The sequence below is a fragment of the Protobothrops mucrosquamatus genome, unplaced genomic scaffold, assembly GCF_001527695.2.
Source record: "Protobothrops mucrosquamatus isolate PMUCROS unplaced genomic scaffold, P.Mucros_1.0 scaffold129, whole genome shotgun sequence".
NCBI lineage: Eukaryota > Metazoa > Chordata > Lepidosauria > Squamata > Viperidae > Protobothrops > Protobothrops mucrosquamatus.
The window spans coordinates 1,162,175-1,175,748 of NW_015386496.1; the positions used below are offsets into that span (position 1 = coordinate 1,162,175).

At 35.6% G+C, this 13,574-nt stretch overlaps 1 protein-coding gene across 1 annotated transcript in view; it reads right to left on the minus strand.

The window, feature by feature from the left end:
• The window catches only part of COQ10B (coenzyme Q10B), a 19,619-nt gene extending 6,045 nt beyond the window's left edge, over positions 1–13,574 (minus strand). The window contains exons 1-4 of the mRNA XM_015813039.1: positions 13,436–13,574; positions 8,096–8,245; positions 6,067–6,259; positions 2,417–2,518 (exon numbers count right to left, since the gene is read on the minus strand). Of these exons, the coding sequence (XP_015668525.1) occupies positions 2,417–2,518; positions 6,067–6,259; positions 8,096–8,245; positions 13,436–13,512 (522 nt within the window). The 5' untranslated portion in view covers positions 13,513–13,574. The remainder of the gene's footprint in view (positions 1–2,416; positions 2,519–6,066; positions 6,260–8,095; positions 8,246–13,435) is intronic.

Below are 13,574 nucleotides of genomic sequence, written 5' to 3' on the forward strand. Positions count from 1 at the left end.
TGAAACTTCAGTTGGTTCAAAATTAGAGTGGCTAGACTACTCACTGGGACTGGTCGATATGCATATATTATGCCAATATTTCATCATCTACATTGACTATCAGTATATTTCTGGATCCAATACAAAATATGGGCTTTAACCTTTAAAGACTTCAAGGCTTAGGATCTGATTCTCTGAAGGAGCACCTTTCTCTAGTATGTACCTAAACTGGACCTTAAGATTTTCTGAGGCCCTCCAGATCCCCCACCAAGGGAGGAAATATGGGATTCTACAAGGGATGGCAATTTCTTAGGCTGTTTCCTCAGATAGGCCCATCTGACATTCACATTATTTCAGTGACAAGTGAAGACCATTTTATTTTCACAGGCTTTTAAAACATATTTTAATTGTATTTTAACTTATATATTAATTCATGTTGTTTTAGACCATTATGACCCCCTTACTGCTACCTGGATTATATGGTGTATTTATTTAGTATTTTATTTGATTTTATTGGATATAATCGTAATTCAAATTGTATTCTTTCTCTTTTTTTTGGTGTAAAACACTCAGACAGCTTAGACTACTGGGCATTTTGAACATTTAAATAAATAAATAAATAAACTACATATACACTCAGTAAATATACTGCTTACTCTTTACAGCAGTCCTGCTTCTACAGATTTCCCTCTGCACCCTCTTCCAGTTTAGTGCTAGTTACATACATCCAAACATCTTCCCAAGCAATAAGTTATATCCAGGAGATTTACAGGGAGAAGAGTAATCAGAGGGAGAGCCAGCCCAAGATTTCTTGGTCAAAACATGGCTAGATAAGATCCCCTATTGACTACTGGCAACTCTTGGACTTCTTATATTCTATATTGAAAAGTGTGGCAGTTTACATATAACAAAAAATATGCATTACCTTAACCAAGTGAGGTCTGACTAGTGTAACAACAGATGTATATCTTTCCAACACAGGAGGAAATCCTACTTCTAATTTAGCTTTGCAGTATCCTGAACGTTTGGATAATACATCTGATTTTTTGCACCAAGGAACAAAGTTCTTGTATTCGCTTACAACAGCTACCACATCATACATTTCTTGCATAGAATACCTAGTAAACATGAAAAATGAAAAATAAAATTATTAGAGATATGTAACTAAATTCTATTTTATTTCTCTACTTCCCTTTGCTTTAAATATTGTTCCAATCATTCTATAAACAAATATGGAATTTCAGCTAGCTTTCTCACTCAAGGTTGTACAGTACTTCAAGGACACAATCCTGCCTGTCATTCCAGCATTTAATTGCTCTGAAAACAACAAACCGTTCATACTTTTTCCTTTGCACAAGTCTTAGTCCCAACGGATTTAGAAGAAAAGAGCCAAAGTACTCTTTGGGTAATCTTTACCAACCTCCTCTCAGTCTTGACTATTTCCTTATAACACAAGGATATTAAGAATTATTTAACTGTATTTTAATACCAAAAATTAAACATATTGGGTGGAAAGTAGAAAATATAAGCTTTTAGTCAAAACATTTGCAAACTGCATTTGACTTCCTTGAGATAAAAACTCTTGATAGAAAGATACAATTGTTAAATAGTAGATATTCTGCTGTTGATTAAACGGTATAACAAACACTTGGGGTCATAATTTTAACTCATTATTATACATGGTTTTTGTTTTTATTCCCCAAAGCTATTAAAGAACCTTAAACCAATCTTCAGAGCCTATTANAAGAAGGTGGAGGATTCACCAGTAGCCAAGACTATACCTGCCTAAGAGCCAGAGTTACACGTCCGTCCATGGGCAAGATTAAGTCAAGACTGGGATCTGGGTCCAGGACGGGCGTGGCAACTTTGGCTGACTTAATCTGATTGGGCAGGAATACAGTCTACTACCCATGGGTGGATCCTCCATCTCCAGTGCTGGAGAACTACTTGTATTCAGAAAAAAAAATCCTGAAAATACTTAAAATAAAATTGTATTTGAATGAAATGCTATAAGAGAATTGAAATAATGAAATTGCTACTGCTAGTGGAATAATTTATTCCATGCACATTACGAATTGCTTGGAAATGAGCATTCTTCATTGCTTAAAAACAAATTCATTAAAGTTGGATTGCTGCAACAAAAAATTATGGTTCGCAAAAGTAATTTTGCAATCATAATTAAAAGCAAACTATACAAAGCCAGTCTGGCAGAGTGGTTAAGGTACTAAGCCAGAAACTGGGAGATCGTGGATTCTAGTCCTGCCTTAGGCACAAATCGAACTGAATGATTTTGGACTTGTCACTTTCTGACCTATTATACTACGCACAATAAAATACATATTTAAAATACTTACTATATAGGACAATACTGCAATCAGGTATGGTTTCAAAAATACATTTTTCTTTGGTCTCAATAGCTTGGGAGGGTTATACTTACTGAAAAATCCAAGGTGCATGTCCTTTGATAGCCAGGAACTCCTGGACTGAAGCGCCACACAGTTTCCAAATGATTAAATAATTTTCCATCTGTACATGATGCCTATGAAAATTTTTAATATGTCTTAATTTTGATACTTTGTAGATTACATGAACATCACCACGGTTAACTTCAGGAAAAAATCAAATGTTTTTCAGCATGGAGCAAAATTGAAAGGAACATTATGCTAATATTTAGAAAACTCCAAAATGAGTTTTCTCTTAGACTAGTCCAGCTTTCTTTGAACATTGTAACTGTTTCTTAGCAATATTTGTTCACTTCTGCAAACACAAAACTTTTCTCTGGTAAAAAACTTACCCCAAAACTGGAAAAAAAATCAACAACTTGAAGATGGGTAGTTTCTTAAAAAGTATAATCTAGGTCCTTGCAACTGTTTTGTTTATTTTCATTTCTTCTCTCTGGGACATTTTTTTTATTTTTCGTCTGAAGGATACATTTTGAAGAATCTATTTCATGTTGGCCTAAGTATAGCAATTACTTTATGGGAAAAACCTAATCTTAACAGTGACTCAAGAGAAGTTGAAATATACATTACAGAAACAGCCTGGAGGTTAATAGAAAATATTCGAAAAGTACAGAAGGGTACTAAAAAGCTGGTGGAAAAGTTTTCTAGCTTCAATGTCCAGCATATGTACTTAAGATAGGAGTGATATGACCCAAGACAGGCAGTGCCAATTTCAGTACACAATAGAAATTTAAACATAGAACTAGTTGAACCTGGTATAATGCAGCAATGTATCTGTCATTATACCAGTCTCTACAGGCAGAAAATGACCCATGGAGTCTTTTAGAATATGGACAAGTTAGGAAACAAAAAAGATAAAAAGTTTACTTTCTTGAACAGTGAAATAAGCCACTTTTAGATAGCTTCAGAGTTGTAGAATAATTGAAGAATCTGCATTCAGATCTTTATAGCTTTTTAAAAAAACATAATTATTTATAATTAAAGTCTATAAATTATACTTTATGGGCAATTTATTGGCTTGGCAGAATTAAAACAAGAGGTGCTCTTGTGAGTATTTAATGCCCTACAGTTTTAAGAGCAACTGTTGTATAATCTCAACAACTATAGTAGAGTGCAAAATTAAATATAAACTATTTGCATAACTTTGGTAGGTAGCAATTCTGAGCAGTATAGTTTTGAGTGTTTCATTCAATCTGGGCAACCTAATTGTATCTTGCCATTGGACTAGCTCTTTTTAATTTGTATTCAGTAGAGTTTATCCCTGCTATCAATGGCTTTTATGCTGTGGCATGATCTTGGCAACACATGGCACAACAAAAGTTAGAATGCAGCATTGCAGGCGGGTCTAGGACAACTTGCCACAGCCAACTTGTCACGACCAATTTTCCGTAGCCAACTCGCCATGGCCAACTCACCGCAGGACAAGAGTTACACTACAAAGAAATGGTGGAACAGAATCATTAAAGAATGTGCAAAAGGATGGACAAAATGAAATGTGAATGACTAAAATTAAAACAATGTTTTAATTATTTTAAATAATTAAATTGAATGATTGATTGTCCCGCGGCAAATTGGCTGCAGTGAATTGTCCCATGGTGAGTTGGTTGTGGCAAGTTGGCCGTGGCAAGTTGTCACATTCTGTTGCAGGCTAACTGCCCACAATCTGCAGTTCGATCCTCATGGGCTAGAGGTTGACTCAGACTTCTATCCTTCCAAGGTTAGTAAAATGACGACCCAGATTGTTGGGGACAATATGTTGACACTAAACCACCCAGAGAGTGCTATAAAGCACCATGGGGGCGGTATATATTGCTATTGCTATTCTGGATCTAGCTGCCAAAGTTGAGAGGCCAAGGAACAAGAACTATGACTATTGCAAGAAGCTTGCAGTAGTGCTACTGTTGGAATTAATTCAAGCATTGGGGTTTTGTGCTTTAGTTTCAAGCAGTATAGGGGAGTTTAAAAGGACATTTCCACCCAGCCTCATATGAGAAAAATAAAGTCTACTTGCAAATTCAGGAGATTTGAAACTTAAGGCTTTCTTGGGTGGATCTGATTTTTAGATAGATTTTGATCTCATTTCAGGCATGGCTATAAAACTGTGGCTTTCAATACTATTGACTAGTATCCTAGACAGGTTATATCAGCTGGGATGTAGTAGCACTATACTATGTTGGCCCACTCCTACTTGAATGTCCAACTAGTGCTGGGGGATTACCATTCTGCATCATGACAATTGGGCTATATAGTCCCTCAGGGCTCCATTTTATCTGCTAAGCTTTTTAATATCTACATGAAGCCATTAGAATAGTTCATCCATTGAGATTGAGAGGCCAGGAGATTGAGATAATGTGGAGATGCCTAACTACCTCTCCTTTTCATCTAGGAGAGGTGATTGCTTGGACAGGGTAAAGGAGTGGATGAGAGTAAATAAACTGAGACTCAATCCAGGCAAGACAAGATTTGTTGATAGTGATTCTGTCCAGTACCCTGCCTGGTCTGGAGAGATCCACATTCACCCTAAAGGAGCATATTTGCAGTTTGGAGGTGATTCTTGATCTATCATTGTCAGAAGCCCAAGTGGCCTCACTTGAACAGAGTGCCTTTCAATAGCTTTGGCTCATTTATCAACTGTGACCTTTTCCAAACAGAGCCTCGCTGGTAACTTTTTGGTTGGATTATTGCAATGCATTGTATGTGGGGCTACTTTCAAAAATAGTCTGGAAACTTCAGTTGGTTCAAAATTAGAGTGGCTAGACTACTCACTGGGACTGGCCGATATGCATATATTATGCCAATATTTCATCATCTACATTGACTATCAGTATATTTCTGGATCCAATACAAAACATTGGCTTTGACCTTTAAAGACTTCAAGGCTTAGGATCTGATTCTCTGAAGGAGCACCTTTCTCTAGTATGTACCTAAACTGGACCGTAAGATTTTCTGAGGCCCTCCAGATCCCCCACCAAGGGAGGAAATATGGGATTCTACAAGGGAGGGCAATTTCTTAGGCTGTTTCCTCAGATAGGCCCATCTGACATTCACATTATTTCAGTGACAAGTGAAGACCATTTTATTTTCACAGGCTTTTAAAACATATTTTAATTGTATTTTAACTTATATATTAATTCATGTTGTTTTAGACTGTTATGACCCCCTTACTGCTACCTGGATTATATGGTGTATTTATTTAGTATTTTATTTGATTTTATTGGATATAATCGTAATTCAAATTGTATTCTTTCTCTTTTTTTGGTGTAAAACACTCAGACAGCTTAGACTATTGGGCATTTTGAACATTTAAATAAATAAATAAATAAACTACATATACACTCAGTAAATATACTGCTTACTCTTTACAGCAGTCCTGCTTCTACAGCTTTCCCTCTGCACCCTCTTCCAGTTTAGTGCTAGTTACATACATCCAAACATCTTCCCAAGCAATAAGTTATATCCAGGAGATTTACAGGGAGAAGAGTAATCAGAGGGAGAGCCAGCCCAAGATTTCTTGGTCAAAACATGGCTAGATAAGATCCCCTATTGACTACTGGCAACTCTTGGACTTCTTATATTCTATATTGAAAAGTGTGGCAGTTTACATATAACAACAAATATGCATTACCTTAACCAAGTGAGGTCTGACTAGTGTAACAACAGATGTATATCTTTCCAACACAGGAGGAAATCCTACTTCTAATTTAGCTTTGCAGTATCCTGAACGTTTGGATAATACATCTGATTTCTTGCACCAAGGAACAAAGTTCTTGTATTCGCTTACAACAGCTACCACATCATACATTTCTTGCATAGAATACCTAGTAAACATGAAAAATGAAAAATAAAATTATTAGAGATATGTAACTAAATTCTATTTTATTTCTCTACTTCCCTTTGCTTTAAATACTGTTCCAATCATTCTATAAACAAATATGGAATTTCAGCTAGCTTTCTCACTCAAGGTTGTACAGTACTTCAAGGACACAATCCTGCCTGTCATTCCAGCATTTAATTGCTCTGAAAACAACAAACTGTTCATACTTTTTCCTTTGCACAAGTCTTAGCCCCAACGGATTTAGAAGAAAAGAGCCAAAGTACTCTTTGGGTAATCTTTACCAACCTCCTCTCAGTCTTGACTATTTCCTTATAACACAAGGATATTAAGGATTATTTAACTGTATTTTAATTCCAAAAATTAAACATATCGGGTGGAAAGTAGAAAATATAAGCTTTTAGTCAAAACTTTTGCAAACTGCATTTGACTTCCTTGAGATAAAAACTCTTGATAGAAAGATACAATTGTTAAATAGTAGATATTCTGCTGTTGATTAAACGGTATAACAAACACTTGGGGTCATAATTTTAACTCATTATTATACATGGTTTTTGTTTTTATTCCCCAAAGCTATTAAAGAACCTTAAACCAATCTTCAGAGCCTATTAAAATGAATTTGAGAGTTAAAGTAGGTAATAAGTAAGCAATAACTTTAAAACTTTATACAGCTTATTTCTTTTGTAAGCCAATATGAGACTCTCAGGCAACATATTGAAGAGTAGTGGACTGCACCCCTGCCTTTAATTCTCAAATTCATTTTTAATAGGCTCTGAAGATTGGTTTAAGGTTCTTCAATAGCTTTGGGGAATAAAAACAAATATCATGTACAATAATGAGTCAGAAGAATGCATAAATAGTGAAGGCAGTCTGTGAGCTATGACCATAATAGAGCCTGCCCATCATGTTCATATGACAATCATAAAGCAGGTTGGTCAGGTGACAGAACTGATCTTACGACCTTTTTTGTGGTGGCTGTTAAGCAAACAAATGGTTTGCTACGGGGTCAGTTTTGTTAAAAACCAAGTCAATTTGGTTTTCTGCAAAACACAGTTACATGGCAATGGGATACTTAAAACAGCTGTAAATCTAGCTCAGTTGCCTAATGCCTGAAGTGTTGTCATGTGGCTGGGAGGCAGAACTGTCAGAACTTCGAATCAGGTTTTAAATACCCCCCAGATAGGCCCATTGGAACTATTACATTCCTATCCTGCTATCCCTAATACAATAAAAACATACATTCACATATATCTGTGGAGGAAGCACAGTAAATTCCCCAACATCATGAGGCAGGGCTGCTTCAACAATGTTGACAAACCTACCCAAAGAATATCAATACCTAACTGTATGCGATAATACACTACACTACACTACATACACTGCCATACTACATCATTATCTCAAGAAAAGAATAAAATATCCCATTCACAAATAACTAACAAAATCTCAAATTAGAATTATGGAGTAAGCAAAGAACTATAAATCCTGTGTTTGCTTCCTCAAATGTAGCACTGCCCTGTAGATCGTATCCTGTGAATTTTAATCCTGTTTCTATACAGTAGGACTGTAAACTGTTTACAGTGGATTAACAGCAGTATATAATTTATTAAAACACATTAAGTAAAATTTAAGGGATGCTTAAATAATTTCAAATTAAAGTGTGAAATTTAGGACATTCAGAATGAAATAGATAAGCATCAGTTTTAACTATATAAACAATGTGAACAAAAGCAATAGAAAATGAGAACTTGACTGTTTTCATTATGCAATCCATTAGTGTCTATTTCTGTGTAATTCTACAATGTACTTTTCTCATACAAACCCTATAATCCTTCTTTCTGAATATTCTTTCCTTTTGTTCCCGAATGGCGCAGTAAAGTTGAAGTAAGTCCTTCTTGGAAAGGCACAATTTTTTGCTGATATTTGTGGCAGTGGGGTTTTGCTCACCAATATTTCCCAAGAAGTCAAATGCCTGCAATGATTTAAATATTTTCATCAGAACAGGCATCTGGTTAACACAGTATAGAAGAGCCAACAAAATAAGGAAACAAATAAAGAGTAACACAAGGACAATCAAACTCAGGATTAGGTTAACTTATGCCTTGGACAGGCTAAATATATCTCAGTCATGAGAGAACCTGGCAACAGTACAATATAAAAGCTGTCCCTCTTAAAATTTGGCTCTGAATCAATCTGAGGCCACACACTACTCGGTTCATATATTTGAAAAGCAAGTTTCTTGTCAGGATGGCAAGCATCAAATATATCGAGCCTTTCTTCTACATTTATAAAACATGACTCAGAGAGCTGAAAATATTTTTATTAAGAGTATTAATTTTTTCTCTTTTGAAGGCTCTTAGGTTTTTAACGAGGATATAAACTATATAGATACAGACTGTTAGAACTACCTGTAATATTTTTAAGTCCTTTTTCCTTTCAAATATTCTTTGGCACTTATCAATGTATTCAGAAAAGGCATGGGTCTTCTATTATAAAATACTTGATTTGGTTAACGTTTTCTTCTATAGCCATATACTTCATTGAAAGAAATGCTGCTTGCTTAGATTTAGCTATCTGTATATTCAGAGGTAGCTATGAAGGTATGAACAATTTCTTGCTAATGGTAATCTTATAATAAACTACTATATCCACGCAAAGTTCTGCTCCTGCAATAGCACTTCGAATAGAGTTACTGTATGTGTTTGAAACAGGAGCAGGAAACATTTTTCAGCTTGGATCCTTCCCTTTGTGCCCTTCCTGGAAGGTACAGAAAGTTATGGTATTACAAAAAACAATACCAAAAAGTTAGGATTTTTTTTTTACATTTAAAGAGGATTTTAAAGGTCAAATGGATGCTTTAACTATTATTGAAATACTGCACAAAAAATAAAAGGCCTTTTTAATATTTTCCCCTATTCATTCAGGGAATGCCCTGGGGCTGTAACCAGTTCACAAGCCATAGGTTGCCAAGTCTTATTTTAAAAATACTCCCGTTGAACTCTTTTGTTCAAAAAGAAACTGCAGGAACCCTAGTCTTCAAAGCAAATCTGGATGGGCATGGGAGGAGCTGCAGAGAAAGAAAAACCATCCTTTTTCACTTCTGCTGACAGACTGGAATCTGATTGACAAGTTCACTCAGTTATCATATCCGATTCCCTACTGCTTCTACAAATTTGTTTAGAAGCATATAAATAATCTCCTTATTGATTATATTAATTCTAAAATGCTTGCATTTCCCTTATCTCCTAATAGTCAATATTAAATATATTAGTATCCAAATATGCACTAAAATTATTCAAACAGCTTTTAAAACTAAGAGTTTAACATGTCCAGTATTTAATCAGAGATATATCATTTAACACTATTGATTGGAAAATTAAACAGAAAGTAACACTGACCAGAACATCAGATAAACAAATCTGTCAGGCCGCTTTTCAAAGGAGGCAAAGCAATTAATTTAAAAGTGGTTTAATTTTTGCAATTATTGAAGTTATGAAACTCTTATTAACTAAATCAAAGGCTGCACTTTTATTTTCAATCACAAAAGTCTTTATCAATATGTACTGTAACATTAGAATCAAGAAGTCATAAGAGAAGTTAAAAATGGACTTGACCTTCCTCAATTAGCAAACAGTTTTATGTAGGAGATTAAAGGATGTATTTCCTTGATTGAATGTAAGCATAACTATCTTTAAATCATACCACAAATAAGCATTCCAAAGAATTTTATTTTTCTGCTTCAGCGATTATGAATTATAATTCATAAATAAAAAGGAGGAAAATTTTGCAACAGAAAGAGGAATACATTTTGTAGGAAATGTTTACCCTAGCCTTCATTGTATCTCAAATGTCAGTTTTGGAAAAATAATGTCATCATGAGATGATGATATGACTATGATGATTATATGACGTTATGTTTGTATCATTTTAGTCTCTGAGGAACAGCTGTAAATAATCTACAGATATATTAACAGTGGCAAGAACTATTTACTCCATTTAACTGAAGAAGCTTTTAACAAGTAATTCTAATGACTGAAAATGCAAGTTACTGTCTAGTTTAGCGGGTGTATGGGATGTTCAGGGAGAGATAATATCTCTGATGGAGGGGCCTACTGTGTCCTTTTTAGGTCTGCTTGTTCAACTTTGATATCCATCTGGGATGGAGACAGGCAATAAACAAGAGTTTGCATGCAGCTCATGGTGCTGTTACCAAAACAAAGAAAATACTAATTATACCCATAAATCTCATTTGTATGCATGACTCTAGGATAGAAATTTTTAAATACTGCAATTTAAAAGAATATGAAAACGTGAGGTTCATACTTTATCCACGTTTAATTCAAGCATGTATTATCCCAATTATGAATGTAGTGTTTTTAAAGTTTGACTTTCATATACCGGTATATATAAATAAAATATATTAAGTTATGAGTTTTTATGGGAAACATAGGAAAAGTGAAGATCATTAAAGTCTTCATGTATGCCAATGCACACAGCAGTAGTAGATAGAAGAAAAACAATACAGAATTACTGAGACTTAAGTTCCTCAATAAAAATCGGAAAGTATGGTATATTCTAGGATCAGATATAAAACAACACTCTCAAAATATCAATTACTATATTTTACCATTCTAAATCATAAACCGTGAATATCTGAAATATCAGTATTTTAATTTTGGTACAATGCCCAAAAATAATTTTTTGTTCTTCAAGCCAACCACTGTGTTTTCCAAACTTCGTGTTGAGATGAAAAATACCTAATGGAGAGATTAATACAATATTTTATGAACAGATAAGATCTTGAGAGAATCAGAAGGTCCATGCCTTCATCAGTCAAAACACAGGCAATATGAGTAAGAAAATATCTTTACTTTGATAAAGATTTACAAATTAGCAAACTTTCCCCTACCAGAGTAATCTGATATGGAAAGAATTGCTGCTTTATTTTGTTAAGGTATTCTTATGTGTGATTTTTTTCCAAGGTGCTAGATAGGTTTTAGGTCTAATTCCTCAAAGTATTATGATTAACAAGTATAAGGAAAGCAAGTGGGAAAGTGTGATTAAAACTAATATTTTTTCTTCAGTTGTAAAAATTATTAATCATTACCAGACTCAAAAGAATATTCCAGATTAAATTTGCATACTGAATTACAGATTGTCACATATTTCAATGCAGGACATGTACACATGTTCTCTGCCAAATGACCCATCTAATACTTACAACTAACAGAGAGCAAAGTGAGACTTAGCACATAGGGAATAATTTATAGGGGGAAGAGTATGACCTCTGGGGGAGCCATCAGTTCAGCCATATATTGAATGTGTCCAATAGCCTATTGCAGTTATACCATATGTAGCCAGCAAAGAAAGGCATACAATACTTGTTTCCCCAATAAAAAAAACAAGAGTGCCCCATTCCACATGCTATTCATTTAGGGGTACATGGAAAGTCTAAAGATTATGCCAATACACTCTCAATGCTGGTCTGGCTTGCAGTTCCTAACTACATATTAAATGGAAACAGCAAAACAAAACAAAACAGAAATTTAAGCAAGTCAAAGTTACACATAAGAGAGAAACTTAGAGATGTAATTTTGGACACTGTTTTCATAGTAATATCACAAAAATTCAATTTGATGTCATTCTCTTGATGGCTGATTAGCTTGATAACACAATTAAGTACCTGTTCTTACCCAAGGCAGTTATAATACATATAACTTTTACTTCTTTTAAATATAGCACTTTTCAATATGAATCATTACCTTTGACAGAAAAGTATGCATGCATTTTCTAATATATTCCCTATCATTTTCAAGTCTGGGATTTGAAGGGTGAATAGAATTTTTAAAATATCATCTATAAAACATATCTAAATTCTTAGAAAAATACGAAGGCGTTAAACAGCTCCAAAGAGTAAGAGCTGAAGGACAATACTATGTATTTATTCTGCTTTAGAATACTGTTGGTAGCACACAATATACCAGTGTAAGTCACCAGATAGCCAGGTACTTCTTGAATAATTGGATTGAAAGAAGTATTTGTGGGCCATAAAAAGAAAAGAAGTCTACAAAAAAGAGTGTCACATCATTTAGACCAGCTCAAAGTTAGAAGAGTTAGGGAAGAGGGAATTTGCCCCTTTATCAATGAAAGACTAAAATGATGAACTAAACTTAGCATGCAAATATATAAAAAGATATGTAATTCCTTTTATCCATTTGTGAGACACAGGCATACTAATAACACAATGAACTAAAAATCTGATGACTACCTTACAAGACCATTGATACTTCCTACAATTAACCAAGAAATTAAATATCACAGGGATAGAGAAAATGTCCAAAGTGTTCTATTGCCAAAGTGTTTATCAGTACATTTTAGCTGGAAATCAACAATAATCTATCATGGCAAGCAACAGGAGTCTTTTGTCACTTTATTCTACCACCATCCAGTACAATTAAGTTGGCTATTAAGTTATTAACAATTAACCAAGAAATTATATATCACAGGGATAGAGAATATGTTGCAAAAGTGTTTATCAGTACATTTTAGCTGGAAATCAACAATAATCTATCATGGCAAGCAACAGGAGTCTTTTGTCACTCTAGTCTACCACCATCCATTACAATTAAGTTGGCTATTAAGTTAATAAAATTAGTGATAGGATCCTACAAGGAGTTAAACTGACATCCAGCATAAGAGGAATGCTCTGTATAAAAGGCCCGAGTGTTGCCCATCTCTGGACAAAAAAACTAGTCTCCGGGCCTATTCTGGACCAAGGGCAGAACTGAGGGGGGAGAACGAAAGCCAGCGGGGGCAACCAGCTCCTCAAGAGTGCCCCAATCGCGGATCCTGTGGCTTTTCCGAGCCGGTGGAGAAGGTCCCAGGAAAGCAACCGCGCCTCGGCAGGGCTATCGAAGCGGGCAGGAACTCTTGACAGTGACGGGTGGGGAAGGAAAAGCGAAGGCGACGGGAACCACCCTCGGCGCTCGTGACCAGGCAAAGGAAGGAGGCTCTGAAACAGGCGGCGGAGGCGGCTGAGCCGCCCAACGAAACTTGCGTGCCTTACAGCTCTCCCGAGCCCGAGGAGAGAAAAGTGGCGGGTGGAGTGTGTGTGTGGGGGGGGGGAAAGTTCCAGACAACCTGAGCTTCCCTCTCGCCGTACCTGAGCGCTACTCTACGCGAAGGCACTGCCAACCTCTCCACGAGAGCCTTGCCAAGAGCCCGACTGCTCCGCGCCATATTCGACTTTCCGCGGCGTCTCCAGCCGCCCTCACTGCCCCATCCTACTCTGGCTCTCCCTC